Consider the following 18,444-nt stretch of genomic DNA (forward strand, 5'->3'; position numbering starts at 1 on the left):
AGAAAGAAAAAAAACAAATATCATATGATATCATTTACATGTGAAATCTAAAATATGACACAAAATAACCTATCTATGAAACAGAAACAGCCTCACAGACATAGAGAACAGACTTGTGGTTGCCAAGGGGAAGGGGAGGTGGGGGAGGGATGGATTGCAAATTTGGAAGTAGCAGATGCAATCAATTATATATAGAATGGATAAACAACAAGGTCCTACTGTACAGCACAGGGAACTATATTTAATATCCTGTGATAAACCATATTGGAAAAGAATGTGAAAAAGAATATACATATATACATACATATATATATCTGAATCACTTTGCTGTACAGCAGAAATTAACACAACATTGTAAATCAACTCTACTTCAATAAAGTAAATTAAAAAAGAAGAACATAACAGCAGGGTGACATTCAAGAAGGATCTATCTGCTTTTAATGTGAACATTTTTTAGTTTGCAAGTTCAGACTTTGTTTTAAAATGTGAACACAGCAGAAGATTTTTTTCCAGGTATATTTCTGCCTCTAGCAGAATAGCTGTCCACAGTATAGTTTTAACTGCAAAATAATAAAACACAGGTCGTGGAGCTTGATTTTGAAGACTTGGGGTCAAGTCTTGGCTTTACCATTTACTAGCCCCCAAATCTTAGACAGTTGTTTGACCTCCCTGACCCTTAGTTTCCTCAGTGGACAATTGGGAAATATTTTTCATAGGGCTGATGGATAGTTGAAATGAGGTCTTGGGCATTAAATTGGGGTTTTTACTACTGTCTGGCTCATCAATTGGATTCGAAGGACATTTTTAGATAGCGGTTCCAAAGAGTTTGTTTTGGTGGAAAATGCATGGATGTATAAGTTTTCAGGCATGTATTTTATTTTGTTTTATTTTTTGGATGACAAAATAAATGAATTTACAGTCAGGGGACACACAGTATCTAGCAGGCCTAGTGAACATACAAGGCTTATAAGACTCAGTTATAGTTCTAATAAATTAGAACCACAGAACCATAGGCTTTGAGAAATTGTAGATAGAAGCTTTGGAAGATGAGGGGGTGAGAATTGATTAATGCACACTGCCTGCAGGCTCTGTGCTTTGCATGCTGGGTACGGCACCCCAAGAAATGATTTCATATACCCTGATGGGTAGGTGATATTAGCCCCACTTTGAAGACAGGAAAGCTTGAGCTCAGGGAGGTTAAATAATTTACACAGGTCCCATAGCAAAGCCTTGAACTTCGCCCTGTACTTGTGATGGCCTCTAGAAATCCTTTCCATTTACAGAAGTGACAAGACCTGCCTTTATCCCTTCATTCCAGGGCAGCCACAAGTTCTGGGCCAGATAAAGCAATGGAAGTCGGCAGTCTTAATGTCCCATAACTTGTTTAATGAGTCTAGAAGAGTGTCTTGACTTTTCCTGCTAGGAATCTGCTCATTTGGAGCTCCTTTGACTGTACTCATTCGAATATCAGCCTTTACTTCTCTTTCTCCCTTTTGGGGAGATATTTGCCATTGGCCAGCTGCACCTTTGAGGTCAGGGGTGTATTTGAAGATGACTTCATATTTTCTTTAAGAAAAAAAAATTACAGGTGGAAATTAAATCTGTGGAGAATTTCCCATCATCTCCTCCAACATGTGGTAGTGGGAAGAGGCAGCACGGGGCTGGGAGGTAGGGAGTTCTCACCTGGCGCCTATCACTGACCAGTGAGAGGACTTGGGCCAAGCCTTCCTTTCCCTTTCAGGGTTTCAACGTCTTCATCTGTAAACAGTGAGGGCACCATCAGGTGACTCCTAAGATTTTAAAACTCTGCATGTCTTGTGGTGTCAAAACCATCAGTTTCTGCGGAGCTGCGTAATCCTGCAGCTGTTTCTCTGCTACTTTTCAATCTTCAGGTTTAATCTATCCAACAGTGTATAATTTTTTAAAGGGAAGCTTTTATAGACACTTCTGAAAATAAAATGGGGGGGGAATAAATGGATGTTAAAAAATAGAAAACAACCAATTAAATGGTGTATAGTATGTAATTCTCCTTGGAAACTTACAGAGAAATCGAGGCGCACTTTAACAACTGGTAATTTAAATTGCATTTGAACTCTGCTAATGGTTTGTTTGCATGAGAACTTCAATCATTTCACAGTGGTTTTTTAGCAGAACTGCTTGTTCTCTTTATGGAAAAGAAGAAAAAAAATTGTTAGAAGAAAAGTTGACAGTGGAAAAGGGTAACCCTGTTCATTTGTGCATGGAGAGAAGCTAGCCAGTGCCTGAGACATTGCCCCAGGCCCAAGGTGGAGAGCTTTACCTTTCGGCAAGGTTTGAAAATCTGGGAAGTCAGCTGCTCTTTGCTGCTGTTGTAGAAACGGTATGATTGATATCTCCCTCTGCAAGGAGAAGCTTAGGTTTCCTGGGGCTTGGAGGTGGGGTCTTTTTGTTTTTATTGTTTTTGAGATTTTACTGTTCACAGAGCCAGCGTTGGACTCCTCACATTCCATTCCCTCAGCAAGTTTGAAATTATGCCTTTCTCTCATTTTAGTGAGATGGCTTTGAAATTTCGAATGCCCGTCAAGAGCGCTAGCTCTCAGGAAACACATTGCTTTGCCGGACTCACCTTGATTATACTCCATTTTCCCAACTTAGTCTCTTTCTGCTGTTGGGCTATATGCAAAAACTTTTTTTTCTTTTTAACATCTTTATTGGAGTATAATTACTTTACAATGGTGTGTTAGTTTCTCCTGTATAACAAAGTGAATCAGCTATACATATACATATGTCCCCATATCTCCTCCCTCTTGCATCTCCCTCCCACCCTCCCTATCCCACCCCTCTAGGTGGTCAAAAAGCACCGAGCTGATCTCCCTGTGCTATGCAGCGTCTTCCCAGTAGCTCTCTGTTTTACATTTGGTAGCATATATAAGTCCATGCCACTCTCTCACTTCGTCCCAGCTTACCCTTCCCACTCCCTGTGTCCTCAAGTACATTCTCTCTGTCTGTGTCTTTATTCCTGTCCTGCCCCTAGGTTCTTCAGAACCTTTTGTTTCTTTTTAAGATTCCATATATATGTATTAGCATACGGTATTTGTCTTTCCCTTTCTGACTTACTTCACTCTGTATGATAGACTCTAGGTCTATCCACCTCATTACAAATAGCTCAATTTCGTTTCTTTTTATGGCTGAGTAATGTTCTATTGTATATATGTGCCACATCTTCTTTATCCATTCATCTGTCGATGGACACTTAGGTTGCTTCCATGTCCTGGCTATTGTAAATAGTGCTGCAATGAACTTTGTGGTACATGACTCTTTTTGAATTATGGTTTTCTCAGGGTATATGCCCAGTAATGGGATTACTGGGTCGTATGGTAGTTCTATTTTTAGTTTTTTGAGGAACCTCCATACTGGTCTCCATAGTGGCTGTATCAATTTACCTTCCTACCAACAGTGCAAGAGGGTTCCCTTTTCTCCACACCCTCTCCAGCATTTATTGTTTATAGATGTTTTGATGATGGCCATTCTGACAGGTGTGAGGTGATACCTCATTGTAGTTTTGATTTGCATTTCTCTAATGATCAGTGACGGTGAGCATCCTTTCATGTGTTTATGCAAGAGCTTTGAAGCGGGTGTTCTGAGGTCTGGGTGTGTAAGTCCTGGTTTTCCTCTGAAGCTGATTGCGTGGCTGATGGCAGGTCTCTTGCCAGCGAGTGTCGGTGACCTCTTCTGTTACAGTGGCCGTACCTCGGTCCAGTGGAGCGAGCCCCGGACTTGAGCCCTGGGCTGCCTGCCACTCACTAATGGTGTGCTCCTGCGTGGCCACCTCCCTCCTCTGGCCCCCAGGTTCTTTTGCTGTCAGTTGGAAGAGTTGAAGTGGGTCATTTTTAAGGTCTCTCTCAACTTTGAGCTTGTACAGGTATTTGAAGATTGAATGGGATCATATTCACAAAACAATTGTATGATTGGTTCAATACTGTTTAAAATGACAGCAATGAAAATGGGAGTAGTCATTTTTCTGGTATGTGGATTTCCCCTGTGTCTACAAAAGACACATTTTGTAACAACCAGCTACCCTGGAATACTTGTCTGTTGGAATATATATTGCAGAGTCCATAGCAAAATACTGATTGTTCTTAATGAAATAAATAAAGTCCTCCAGTAATGAGGACTTCCCAGGAAGCATCAAGGTTGTCCAGCCCTCTGCTGCTCACTGGCTCTCATGTTTTGGGCAAGGAAACTGAGGTTCACAGCGGCCACTAGATCCCATAGTTAGAAATCTATCTCCAAACTCATACTCCTTGTCTCTTTTTATCTATTGTAGTTCAGATTTTGCTGTTAATTTTTTCTTGCCTAAAATGTGAGTATCTAATTGATCTATCTCTTTCACTTCTGATATTATGATGAAGCCATATTCCCCCCGAAAGCTGAGGTATGAACACTGGGGTACCAGCATTCTCTTTCCTCATCATTCTGAGGCATATTAGTGAAATAGAAGTGCCAGGAGCTGACTGGCCGCTTAGGAGATGCCGAGGTCAGCCACTAGATTTGTGGGTTTCAAGCCTGGTCTTCATTCCCAGTATGGTTTACCCAGTAAGTTCATAAACTTGGGAAGTTCTACAGCTGGTAAGATCCTAGAGATTCATAAGCAACCTTCTTCTCCCATTTCCACAGGTGGGAACATTGAGGAAACGGAACTGAAGACAGAATCCAGTCACCTGATTCCAGTTCATTGCTTTCTCCGTTGTTCTTCAGGACGCTCATCGGAGGGAAGATATTTGTCCGCAGTTGGTGAGTCCTATGCAAAGAAGAAAACTTTTTCCTTTTGTAATCAATATGCATATTTTAATGAGTTTTAAAAAGCAGTGGTTTCCATTTAAAGCATGGGCACTGGTAACTAGGATGGGCTAAGAACTAAGAAGAACAAAAATGTTCTTCCTGTCTTCTTGAGCCGAGTTCATTGGCAATGGACAGGATATAATAATGCTAATAGAATGTGTGGCAAAGCAAAGGCAGGACTCAGCTCTTGGAAGGTGGAAGGAAGAGAAATTGGAAGAAGGTTTGGACGAATGAGGATTTTAGATTGCCAATAATTGCATTGCTTCCTTCTTTCTCCTTTGTCATGGAGGGAAGTGTTCTTGAAATTGAAGGACCAGAAAGGAAGTGTCAATGAACAGTGTTGTGGGCGTTTCTGAGGAAAAGAAGTAGTAGTATTGAGCGGCTCTTGCTCTCCCCGGTGCAAGATGCTTCTTCTGTGATCTTACTGTATTTTCACATCAACCCTTTGAGGTAGGGGAAGCTAAATTCGCTTAGTCAAGGGTGTGCACCTGTGTCTTAAAGGGCCTGCACGGGCTCCACAGGGATCTGAGTTTGAATCTTGGAATCCTGTTGCACACTCAGAAAGGAGAATGGTGAGCAGGTAAGGGAAACCTTCCCTTGTGTTTTGGAATTCCTCTGTGTTTATAGTAGGTAGAACATCGTATTCTAGAAAAGAATCGATGGTGTGGGATACCCTGGGCTGTAGGGGGATCTGAGGAAAATAGCTGGGGGATTCTGGGAAAGGCTTCTGTTTAGAATTCTAGATTTTTGCTCTCCATCTCCAGGGCCAGTCCCTATATGCCCCACCTCTGGCTTTTTACCAGATAAATAATATGTGTTGCCATGTTTATGGTGTAGTTTTTCAAAAGGGAGCAGATGCTGTTGTGATCCATAAAACCTAATTTCATTTAAAAAAGTATGGCTGAGTTTACAGTTACATTTTGTCACCCTTTGTTTTCTTAATCAATGTATCTTTAAAGAACACCCAGTGTTCTTTGCACCTATGGATCTGCATAAGATGAAAGGCTGGAAACCACTGCTTGGACTCTGTTAACATTTCAAACATGGTCTGAGATGTTTTGCCCCAAGCATATACTTTGAGCATCAGATGTAAACCTTTGTTCTCCGCTCTACTGCCTGAGTTTTTTCAGTGCTTAAAATTAAATTGTGATGAATATGAAGCCTTGTACTTGGATTCAAACAAAAAATCGAGTGTGTCGTGACAGAATGGGAGAGAGCACCTTACCAGGAGCACGTTGGAAGAAACTCAGAAGCGTCTGTTGTCCATTAAGCCAATTATGAGCCAGCAGTGGTCTTCCAAAACACTGATGCAGCCTCAGATTGCAGTACAGAGAGAACGACGTGGGTGGGTGACCCTGCCAGAAGCTGGCAAGTCCCGAGGTCAGGTGGGCCTTAGGCTCAGTTTGAGCAGGACCTGGGCTCCATTTCTCTGCAGTGCTCCTTGCTCTGCCCTCTTGTGTATGTGTTGCCTTCATCCTCAGGATGTTTCCCCTCTTGGTCACGAGCTGGCTGCCTACTGTCACCTGGAAGCTTATGGCAGCTACACAGTGGAGAAGAGGTGGTTCCTCCAAAGAGTATGTGAGTGCTGATAGGGGGCAGAGAGAGGACTAAGGCTTTGTGGGTGATCATAAACCTTTTTTCTACCCTCCTGTTGGGGCTCTCCTGGGGTGTTGAACTTTAGTCCTTGCCCCCTCCTCTGAAAGGGACGTTAGCCACCTGGCCTGTCCACACTAGGATGCTGAGAGGACCGGAAATGATGTCCCACTGTTACAGGAATGAGACTGGTAAAGGCAGGATGCAGGGCACACGTGACAATGGCCTTTAAGAATATAAAATGCAGTCAGAAGAGGGGTAGCGTCTCCTGCTCATATGTGTAGCTCCACAGGCTAGTAGGATCTCTGGCACATAATAGGTGCACAGTGCATTTTCCTGGATAGAAAGACTAAATCCAAAGGTAGTGACTGGCCCTTTTCCTGAGGGTGTTCTATCAGGTGCTGGCCAATTCTCTGTTGGAAAGCTTTAGGAATTCTAGCACAGATGAGGCTGAACTTCATGGTTTTATGAGAATGAAACAAATAACTGGACAGAAATAGGTTTCTGGGACCAGTACACCTTAAGAAGTTTGCGAGTGCATAAAAAGGCAGTGAGTATGGTGGCATGGGGCATCAGAAGACCTGCCAAATATTAGATGTGCAACCCTAGAAAACAACATCCCTCCACCTTCATTCCCCTGATCAGAGAATTAGGAATAATGATCGTTGTCCTGCCCACCTCTCGTGTTTGTTTAGAGCAAGTGGGTTGATAGATGCCAACTTGTTTTGCAAACTGTAATCCATACATGATAGGTCATTACACTTGTCTTTAGTTTCAACATAAAGAATATAAAGAAAAATAAGACATTGAGAATAAAGAAAAATATTGATCTTGAATATAAAGAAACATAAGACAATGGAATGTGCAATCCCCTGCACTGTTCCTGGTGCATAGTATATGCTCAGTGTGTGTCCTTCCTTCCAACTCTGTACCCACATCATCCCCAGGACTGGATGGGCAGTAATTTGTCCTCAGTCTTGGAAAGGAGCTAGATCTGGAACCTAGCTTAATGATCATGGTTGAAGTTGAGATGAAGTTGTGTATCATGATTACTTTCCATATTTGTTTTTGCTCTAGGCAGCAGGAGGTGGAGGGAAGTAGATTCAGAGACTGAGGAAGTCTCAGTGCTTTGAGAAATTCCCTAGAAGCTATAGTCCAGCCATTTGGGACTTGCGTTGTTTGAGTAGATAATCACACCTGCTCTAGGCATGACTGGCCTAGTGGGAGTCAGGAAGGAAATTATTTCCCTCTGTTGATACTAGCGTACAATTGTTGATGGTAGCCAAGGGCTTTCAGTTTTAATATTTCCTCTTTGGTCCTCAGAAGAATCAGGTATTAATCTCTGCCGGAAGCAAAGCATTGGTCACTTCCGCCAGAGGTGAAGGTCTTGGCTCCCTGCAGCCTGTCGGTCAGGTGATTTCTGCGCATGTGTGACCATCTGTGTAGCCAGCTTTAATGCTTTTATGTTACTGCTTCAAAAGTTACGAAAGGATTTGTTGGGTCTGAGCAGGGACTCATCCAGACTCCTGAGGCCCTGTGGCTGTTCTGTAACCAAGGGATGAGTTGTCGGAGATGTTTTGCTGTCTATGTAAGTAGAAGGTGGAGCTGGCTCTTTTGTTTCCTTCCTCCTAATTCCACATGCTTCTATTTCCTGACCTCAGCACAGTGGACACACTTGTACTCTACCTTGGGCAGAGCCCTAGGTTGTCAGGAGTTCTCAGGTTCTCCCCCATTGGGCTACTGTGTGGTGGAGGGGGGCTGATGGCGAATGGATGGAGAGCCCCCTGAGTCCTGTATAGATTGCTGCCAAATATTTACTCCTGGTTCACAGGGCGTGTGCTAGCTCTCTGCCCAGGTCTTTTTTTTTTTCTTTAACATCTTTATTGGAGTATAATTGCTTTACAATGGTGTGTTAGTTTCTGCTGTATAACAAAGTGAATCAGCTATACATATACATATATCCCCATATCTCCTCCCGCTTGCATCTCCCTCCCACCCTCCCTATCCCACGCCTCTTAGATGGTCACAAAGCAGGGAGCTAATCTCCCTGTGCTATGTGGCTGCCTCCCACTAGCTGTCTGTTTTACATTTGGTAGTGTATATATGTCCATGCCACTCTCTCACTTTGTCCCAGCTGACCCTTCCCCCTCCCGGTGTCCTCAAGTCCATGCTCTCCGTCTGCGTCTTTATTCCTGTCCTGCCCGTAGGTACTTCAGAACCATTTTTTTTTTTTCTTTAGATTCTGTATATATGTGTTAGCATACGGTATTTGTTTTTCTTTTTCTGACTTACTTCACTCTGTATGACAGACTCCAGGACCATCCACATCACTACAAATAACTCAATTTCATTTCAGTTTAACTGAGTAATATAACATTGTATATATGTGCCACATCTTCTTTATCCATTCATCTCTTGATGGACACTTAGGTTGCTTCCATGTCCTGGCAATTGTAAATAGAACTGCAGTGAACATTGTGGTACATGACTCTTTTTGAATTATGGTTTTCTCAGAGTATATGCCTAGTAGTGGGATTGCTGGGTCATATGGTAGTTCTATTTTTAGGTTTCTAAGGAATCTCCATGCTGCTCTCCATAGTGGCTGTATCAATTTACATTCCCACCAAAAGTGCAAGAGGGTTCCTTTTTCTCCATGCCCTCTCCAGCATTTATAGTTTGTAGATTTTTTGATGATGGCCATTCTGACAGGTGTGAGGTGATACCTCATTGTAGTTTTGATTTGCATTTCTCTAATGATCAGTGATGCTGAGCATCCTTTTGTGTGTTTGTTGGTAATCTGTATATCTTCTTTGGAGAAATGTCTATTTAGGTCTTCTGCCCATTTTTGGATTGGCTTGTTTGTTTCTTTGATATTGAGCTGCATGAGCTACTTGTAAGTTTTGGAGATTAATCCTTTGTCAGTTTCTTCATTTGCAAATATTTTCTCCCATTCTGAGGGTTGTCTTTTCATCTTGTTTGTAGTTTCCTTTTCTGTGCAAAAGGTTTTAAGTTTCACTAGGTCCCGTTTGTTTATTTTTATTTCCATTTCTTTTGAAGGTGGATCAAAAAGGATCTTGCTGTGATTTATGTCACAGAGTGTTCTGCCTATGTTTTCCTCTAAGAGTTTTATAGTGTCTGGTCTTACATTTAGATCTTTAATACATTTTGAGTTTATTTTTGTGTATGGCATTAGGGAGTGTTCTAATTTCATTCTTTTCCATGTAGCTGTCCAGTTTTCCCAGCACCGCTTATTGAAGAGGGTGTCTTTTCTCCATTGTATATTCTTGCCTCCTTTATCAAAAATAAGGCGACCATAGGTGAATGGGTTTATCTCTGGGCTTTCCATCCTGTTCCTTTGATCTCTATTTTTGTTTTTGTGCCAGTAGCATACTGTCTTGATTACTGTAGCTTTGTAGTATAGTCTGAAGGCCCGGAGCCTGATTCCTCCAGCTCTATTTTTCTTTCACAAGATTGCTTTGGCTATTCGGGGTCTTTTGTGTTTCCATACAAACTGTGAAATTTTTTGTTCTAGTTCTGTGAAAATTGCCAGTGGTAGTTTGATAGGGATTGCACTGAATCTGTAGACTGCTTTGGGTAGTACCATCATTTTCACAATGTTGATTCTTCCAATCCAAGAACATGGTATATCTCTCCATCTGTTTGTATCATCTTTAATTTATTCCATCAGTGTCTTATCGTTTTCTGCCTACAGGTCTTTTGTCTCCTCAGGTAGGTTTATTCCTAGGTATTTTATTCTTTTTGTTGCAGTGGTAAATGGGAGTGTTTCCTTAGTTTCTCTTAAAGATTTTTCATCATTAGTATATAGGAATGCTAGAGATTTCTGTGCATTAATTTTGTATCCTGCTACTTTACCAGATTCATTGATTAGCTCTAGTAGTTTTCTGGTAGCATCTTTAGGATTCTCTGTATAGTATCATGTCATCTGCAAACAGTGGCAGCTTTACTTCTTGTTTTCTGATTTGGATTCCTTTTATTTCTTTTTCTTTTCTGATTGCTGTGGCTAAAACTTCCAAAACTATGTTGAATAATAGTGGTGAGAGTGGACAGCCTTGTCTTGTTACTGATCTTAGAGGAAATGGTTTCAGTTTTTCACTATTGAGAACGATGTTGGCTGTAGGCTTGTCATATATGGCCTTTATTATGTTGAGGAAAGTTCCCTCTATGCCTACTTTCTGGAGGGGTTTTATCATAAATGGGTGTTGAATTTTGTCAACAGCTTTTTCTGCATCTATTGAGATGATCATATGGTTTTTATTCTTCAATTTGTTAATATGGTGTATCACATTGATTGATTTGCGTATATTGAAGAATCCTTGCATCCCTGGGTTAAATCCCACTTGATCACGGTTTATGATCCTTTTAATGTGCTGTTGGATTCTATTTGCTAGTATTTTGTTGAGGATTTTTGCATCTATGTTCATCAGTGATATTGGCCTGTAGTTTTCTTTCTTTGTGATATCTTTATCTGGTTTTGGTATCAGGGTGATGGTGGCCTCATAGAAAGAGTTTTGGAGTGTTCCTCCCTCTGCTATATTTGGGGAGAGTTTGAGAAGGATAGGTGTTAGCTCTTCTCTAAATGTTCGATAGAATTTGCCTGTGAAGCCATCTGGTCCTGGGATTTTGTTCGTTGGAAGATTTTTAATCACAGTCTCAATTTCAGTGTTTGTGATTGGTCTGTTTATATTTTCTATTTCTTCCTTGTTCAGTGTTGGAAGTTTGTGCTTTTCTAAGAGTTTGTCCATTTTTCCAGGTTGTCCATTTTATTGGCATATAGTTGTTTGTAGTAGTCTCTTATAATCCTTTGCATTTCTGCAGTGTCAGTTGTTACTTCTCCTTTTTCATTTCTAATGCTGTTGATTTGAGTCTTCTTTTTTTCTTGATGAGTCTGGCTAATGGTTTATCAATTTTGTTTATCTCCTCAAAGAAGCAGCTTTTAGTTTTATTGATCTTTGCTATCATTTCCTTCATTTCTTTTTCATTTATTTCTGATCTGATCTTTATGATTTCTTTCCTTCTGCTAACTTTGGGGTTTTTTTGTTCTTTCTCTGATTGCTTTAGGTGTAAGGTTAGGTTGTTTTTTTGAGATGTTTGTTGTTTCTTGAGGTAGGATTGTATTGTTATAAACTTCCTTCTTAGAACTGCTTTACTGCATCCCATAGGTTTTGGGTCGTCATGTTTTCATTGTCATTTGTTTCTAGGTACTTTCTGATTTCCTCTTTGATTTCTTCAGTGATCTCTTGGTTATTTAGTAGTGTATTGTTTAGCCTCCACGTGTTTGTATTTTGTACAGATTATTTTCCTCTAATTGGTATCTCATAGTGTTGTGGTTGGAAAAGGTACTTGATACGATTTCAATTTTCTTAAATTTACTGAGGCTTGATTGGTGATACAAGATAGGGTCTATCCTGGAGGATGTTGCCTGAGCACTTGAGAAGGAAGTGTATTCTGTTGTTTTTGGATGGAATGTCCTATAAATATCAATTAAGTCCATCTTGTTTAATGCATCATTTAAAGCTTGTGTTTCCTTATTTATTTTCGTTTTGGATGATCTGTCCATTGGTGAAAGTGGGGTGTTAAAGTCCCCTACTATGATTGTGTTACTGTCGTTTTCCCCTTGTATGGCTGTTAGCATTTGCCTTATGTATTGAGGTACTCCTATGTTGGGTGCATAAATGTTTACAATTGTTATATCTTCATTTTGGATTGACCCCTTGATCATTATGTAGTGTCCTTCTTTGTCTCTTGTAATAGTCTTTATTTTAAAGTCTGTTTTGTCTGATATGAGAATTGCTACTCTAGCTTTCTTGTGATTTCCATTTGCATGGAATATTTTTTTTGGTCCCCTCACTTTCAGTCTGTATGTGTCCCTAGGACTGAAGTGGGTGTCTTGCAGACAGCCTATATACTGGTCTTGTTTTTGTATCCATTCAGCCCCAGTCTATGTCTTTTGGTTGGAGCATTTAATCCATTTACATTTAAGGTAGTTATTGATATGTATGTTCCTATTACCATTTTCTTAATTGTTTTGGGTTTGTTATTGTAGGTCTTTCCCTTCTCTTGTGTTTCCTGCTTAAAGAAGTTCCTTTAGCATTTGTTGTAAAGCTGGTTTGGTGGTGCTGAATTCTGTTCGCTTTTGCTTGTCTGTAAAGGTTTTAATTTCTACATTGAATCTCAATGAGATCCTTGCTGGGTAGAGTAATCTTGATTGTAGGTTTTCCCCTTTCGTCACTTTAAATATGTCCTGCCACTCCCTTCTGGCTTTCAGAGTTTCTGCTGAAAGATCAGTTGTTAACCTTATGGGGATTCCGTTGTACGTTATTTGTTGTTTTTCCCTTGCTGCTTTTACTATTTTTTCTTTGTATTTAATTGTTGATAGTTTGATTAATATGTGTCTTGGCGTGTTTCTCCTTGGATTTATCGTGTATGGGACTTTCTGTGCTTCCTGACTTGATTGACTGTTTCGTTTTCCATATTAGGGAGGTTTTCAACTATAATCTCTTCAAATATTTTCTCAGCCCCTTTCTTGTTTTGTTCTTCTTTTGGGACCTCTATAATTTGAATGTTGGTGCGTTTAATGTTTTCCCAGATTTCTCTGAGGCTGTCCTCAATTCTTTTCATTCTTTTTTCTTTATTCTGCCTTGCAGTAGTTATTTCCACTATTTTATCTGCCAGGTCACTTATTGATTCTTCTGCCTCAGTTATTCTGCTATTGATTCCTCCTAGAGAATTTTTAATTTCATTTATTGTGGTGTTCTTAATTGTCTGTTTGCTCTTTACTTCTTTTAGGTCCTTGTTAAACGTTTCTTGTATTTTCTCCATTCTATTTCCAAGATTTTGGGTCATCTTTATTGTCATTACTCTGAATTCTTTTTCAGGTAGATTGCCTATTTCCTGTTCATTTATTTGGTCTGGTGGGTTTTTACCTTGCTCCTTCATCTGCCGTGTGTTTCTCCATCTTGTTATTTTGCTTAACTAACTATGTTTGGGGTCTCCTTTTCACAGGCTGCAGGTTTGTAGTTCCCGTTGTTTTTGGTGTCTGTCCCCAGTGGGTAAGGTTGGTTCAGTGGGTTGTGTAGGCTTCCTGGTGGAGGGGATTGGTGCCTGTGTTCTGGTGGATGATGCTGGATCTTCTCTTTCTGGAGGGCAGAACCGCGTTTGGTGGTGTGTTTTGGGGTGTCTGTGACCTTATTATGATTTTAGGCAGGCTCTCTGCTAATGGGTGGGGTTGTGTTCCTGTCTTGCTAGCATAGGGTGTCCAGCACTGTAGCTCGCTGGTTGTTGAGTGGAGCTGGTTCTTAGCATTGAGATGGATATCTCTGGGAGTGCTTTTGCCGTTTGATATTATGTGGAGGCGGGAGGTCTCTGGTGGGCCAATGTTCTGAACTTGGCTCTCCCACCTCAGAGACTCAGGGCTGACATCTGGCCAGAGCACCAAGACCCTGTCAACCACATGGCTCAGAAGAAAAGGGAGAGAAAAAGAAAGAAAAAAATAAAATTAAATTAAAAATTATTAAAACAAAAAATAAAAAAATATTAAAAATAAAAGAATTAAAAAGTAATAAAAAAAGAAAGAAAGAAAGAAGAGATCAACCAAGCCAAAAAAACAAAGCCATCAATGATGGCAAGCACTGAAAACTATACTAAAAAACAAGCAAACAAAAACGGACAGACAGAACCCTAGGACAAATGGTAAAAGCAACGCTATACAGACAAAATCACACAAAGAAGCATACACATACACCCTCACAAAAAGAGAAAAAGGGAAAAACAATAGATTTATATGCATATAAAAAAAAGGAAGAGAGCAACCAAATCAATAAACAAATCTACCAATGATAATAAATTCTAAATACTAAACTAAGATAAACATAAAACCAGAAAGAAATTAGATGCAGAAAGCAAACCCCAAGGCTACAGTTGCTCCCAAAGTCTACTGCCTCCGTTTTGGGATGCTTCGTTGTCTATTCAGGTATTGCACAGATGCAGGGAACGTCAAGTTGATTGTGGGGATTTAATCTGCCGCTCCTGAGGCTGCTGGGAGAGATCTCCCTTTCCCTTCTTTGTTCGCACAGCTCCTGGGGTTCAACTTTGGATTTGGACCCGCCTCTGCGTGGAGGTCACCTGAGGGCATCTGTTCCCTCAGGCAGGATGGGGTTAAAGGAGCAGCTGATTCAGGGGCTCTGGCTCACTCACACTGGGGGGAGGGCGGGATACGGAATGTGGGGCGAGCCTGGGGTGGCAGAGGGCAGCGTGACGTTGCACCAGCCTGAGGCGTGCCGTGCGTTCTCCCGGGGGAGTTGTCCCTGGATCACGGGACCCTGGCAGTGGCGGGCTGCAGAGGCTCCCGGGAGGGGAGGTGTGGAGAGTGACCTGTGCTTTCACACAGGCTTCCTGGTGGCTGCAGTAGCAGCCTTAGCGTCTCATGCCCGTCTCTGGGATCCACACTGATAGCTGCAGTTCGTGCCCATCTCTGGAGCTCGTTTAGGCGATGCTCTGAATCCCCTCTCCTCACCGCCCCCCCCCCCCGAAACAATGGACTCTTGTCTCTTAGGCAGGTCCAGACTTTTTCCTGGATTCCCTCCTGGCTAGCTTTGGTGCACTAGCCCCTTCAGGCTGTGTTCACGCAGCCAACCCCAGTCCTCTGCCTGGGATCTGACCTCTGAAGCTTGAGCCTCAGCTCTCAGCCCGGCCCACCCCAGCTGGTGAGCGGACAAGCCTCTCGGGTTGGTGAGTGCTGGTCGGCACCGATCCTCTGTGTGGGAATCTCTCCACTTTGCCCTCCGCACCCCTGTTGCTGTGCTCTTCTCCACGGCTCTGAAGCTTCCCCCTCTGCCACCCACAGTCTCCGCCCATGAAGGGGCTTCCTAGTGTGTGGAAACCTTTCCTCTTTCACAGCTCTCTGCCACTGGTGCAGGTCCTGTCCCTATTCTTTTGTCTATGTTTTTTCTTTTTTCTTTTTCCCTACCCAGGTACGTGGGGAGTTTCTTGCCTTTTGGGAGGTCTGAGGTCTTCTGCCAGCATTCAGTAGGTGTTCTGTAGGAGTTGTTCCATGTGTAGATGTATTTCTGATGTATCTGTGGGGAGGAAGGTGATCTCTACCTCTTACTCTTCCGCCATCTTGAAGGTCTCCCTCTGATCACCAGGTGTTATATTAGGTGCTTGGGAAATCGAGGTAATTAAGTTATAGCTTCTCAAGGGGCTTAGGTGAAAGGATGGGGGAGTGGAAAGAATTGGGAACATTGGGGAAGGTTTCTAGGAGGAGGGGGCCTGACCTCAGAACTTCTCAGTGAACCATGGAGCTGCAGTTTGGCTGGACAGGTTCTGATGGTGGTGTAGCTGATGGCAGAACACAGCTGGGCAGGCAAGGAGCCTTTCACCTTCCACATGTGTTTCAGTCTCTGGTTTATTTCCCATCACTGTACTGTTGCCAAAAGCGTCATGTTGATTTTGACCTGCACTGATGTTATTTCCATGGTCACCTCCAGGTGGCCAGAGCATGCCTGGGTACACGTTACCAAGCCAGCAATCATCTCTACGTTCTGTGGGACATGGGTTCCTTTCAAGAGTTCCTGATAGCCAGTCTCTTTTGGTCTACTCCCTAAGCCTCAAGAAAAATGGTGGTGTTGGTAGAGGCCTTTAAAGTAATCCAGGATTGGACCTCTCAGATTGGAATGCTGTCTATCTATCGCTGCATAACCAGTTACCCCAAACTTAGCACTTTAAAACAAGAAACATTATGTCACAGGTTCTGTGAGTCAGGAATCTGGGAACAGCTTAGATGGGTACCTCCAGGTCTGTCCTGAGGTTGCAGTCTCATCTGAAGATTCCGCTGGGGAGGACCCGCCACCAAGCTCAATCACATCGTTGGCAGGATGCAGTTCCCCACGGGTTGTTGGACTGGGCGCCTCAGCTCCTTGCCGACTGTTGGCTGGAGGCTGCCCCCAGTTGCTCGCCTTGTGGGCTTCTCCATAGGCAGCTCACAACGTGGCAGCTGGCTTCCCTCAGAGCAGGTGAGCAAGACACAATCCCTCAGACCGAGCCACATCCACAGCCTTTTTGTAACCTAATCCTGGAAGTGACACACCACTTCCTCTGCCTCGTTCTGCTTGCTGAAAGCAAGTCACTAGATCCAGCCCAGTCAAGGGGAGGGACTGCACAATGACCTGAAGCACAGGAGGTGGAGTTACAGGGGGCCCTCTGGGCGCTGCCTGCCTCAGACACCCAAGCTTACATGGCAGGTGCTAAAGTGCATATTCTCAGTGCACCTCTGTGGATCAATTTTACTTGAAGACTTTTTTGGGGGAGAACTCCATTTAAAATCTGAATATAAGCATTGGTATGTAATCACACAGAATGCAAAACTAGCATGGCTTTTCAGAGGAAGAACACAAGTTTTTAATTAATGCTGTGTTACTCTACCTCTAACTCTTTGCCCTGTTTAGCAGTTAGGGCTGCTTTGGTGGAAATGTTTGCATGTTCTTACTTGAGCTCTTTGCTGTGCAGATGAGATGCCAGGACCCAGAGAGGGGACAGACTCTTCCCAGGGCCACAGAGCCAGGGGTAGCCATGGGAGGGACATCTAAGGCACCTCAGACTCTGGCCCAGTGCGTCCCCTCCACCTCTCTGCACAGTCTCTGCCTCCAAATCAGTCCATACAACTTTTAGGCATGTATTCTCTGCTTTTCGCAACCTCTGTCCTGTCCCAGAAAGAGATTGGGGAAAATAGGTCAAAATTTGGAGACTTGAGCCTTGGTGTTGTTCTTTTAGTTAAATTTCAGGGTGTACATCTCCTATTGAGTCACACTGTGTCCTGAAGAGTTGCATAAATCAGTATCACTTGGCTCAGACAGTGTGTCTCTGCAGTTATGAATAACATTTGTATTAAGAGCAGTGAGCCAATACACAACATTACTGTGAGACTGACAGGATCAGACAGAAAACCTCAGTCAATACTTTCTGTCTGGCAGAAAGCCCTTTTCCAGAGCATCCGTCTCCTCCCCCCACCAAAATAGTCTTTTTATAAAACCAAGCCCGGCAGTACATTTTATAGAAGATGACAGGTTCCCTTAGAGCCCACCTTAACATTCCTAAAAATTAATGGAAATGGGAGACTTAAAAGGATGGTCAAACTCATTAGCAGCCCTGCAGCCAAAACAAGGAAGGCCAGCTTTGGTCATTGAGACTGGCACTGGCCAGAATGTTAATACTATTCCCAGCTCCACGGTTCCTTTTGGATTTCAATATTTTTTTTTTTTTTACTTTTGGTGCTTTCAAAGTGTTTCTTATCAATTATTTAACTAAAGTCGATAGTAAGAAGTAGTTTTCATTGGGGGAAAGCAATGAGCTAAGTGGAATTTGTTTTTTTTTTTAAAGGATAGCTTTATTACTGATATGGTGCCAGGCAAAGGGGGACATATCGGGCTCCTGCCTCAAAAAATTATGTGTCCCTGATAAAGCGGAATTGGAATAGGGAGACTGTCATATATCAGCTGCATAATCTTACTTAAGTTGTTTAATCGTTTTTAAACGGGTTTCCATGTCTGAAAAATATTGTGCCAGTAGCACCTAGCTTACAGATTCTTCTGTGCTCTCAAAGCAGCATGACGTATGTAAAGTGCCAATTGTGTATGCTTCTTAGTGCGTAGTTGGTGCACATTAAACGGTTTCATTTCCAATCTCCTTAATAGTCTGTAACTGCTAGAAACCACCCTGGTTCTTTTCTTTGTCAGACCATTATCTCAGTGTCTGCACTTTGCACTGTCTCCTCGGCTTGGGCCAGACCTGCAGCATTTGCATATGTCACCCCGGATTTCATCTTTTCCTGAATAGCTAAAAGCCTTAACATTTATAATTTTGCCCGGTGGCTCCCAAGACGTAAATACAGGCATCAAAATATGCTCATGTTTTCTGGTCTTTGGAAATATAGTCGTTTTGGGAACAACTATATGTATACACTGTGTTTCATGAGGAAGGTCTATTAAGAAGTCATTGTTGGTTTTCATGACAAGA

General features: G+C 42.3%; 1 protein-coding gene across 16 annotated transcripts in view; it reads left to right on the forward strand.

Annotated features, from left to right (window-relative positions):
• The window catches only part of LPP (LIM domain containing preferred translocation partner in lipoma), a 700,519-nt gene that overhangs the window by 66,571 nt on the left and 615,504 nt on the right, over positions 1 to 18,444 (forward strand). For all 16 annotated transcript variants that reach the window (XM_032629901.1, XM_032629886.1, XM_032629897.1 and 13 more), the window contains exon 2: positions 4,657 to 4,773. Coding sequence is in view for 1 of the 16 variants with exons in the window: in XM_032629886.1 (XP_032485777.1) it covers positions 4,657 to 4,773 (117 nt within the window). In the remaining 15 variants the exon portion in view is untranslated. The remainder of the gene's footprint in view (positions 1 to 4,656; positions 4,774 to 18,444) is intronic.

The sequence above is a fragment of the Phocoena sinus genome, chromosome 4 (genome assembly GCF_008692025.1).
Source record: "Phocoena sinus isolate mPhoSin1 chromosome 4, mPhoSin1.pri, whole genome shotgun sequence".
Classification (NCBI taxonomy): Eukaryota; Metazoa; Chordata; class Mammalia; order Artiodactyla; family Phocoenidae; genus Phocoena; species Phocoena sinus.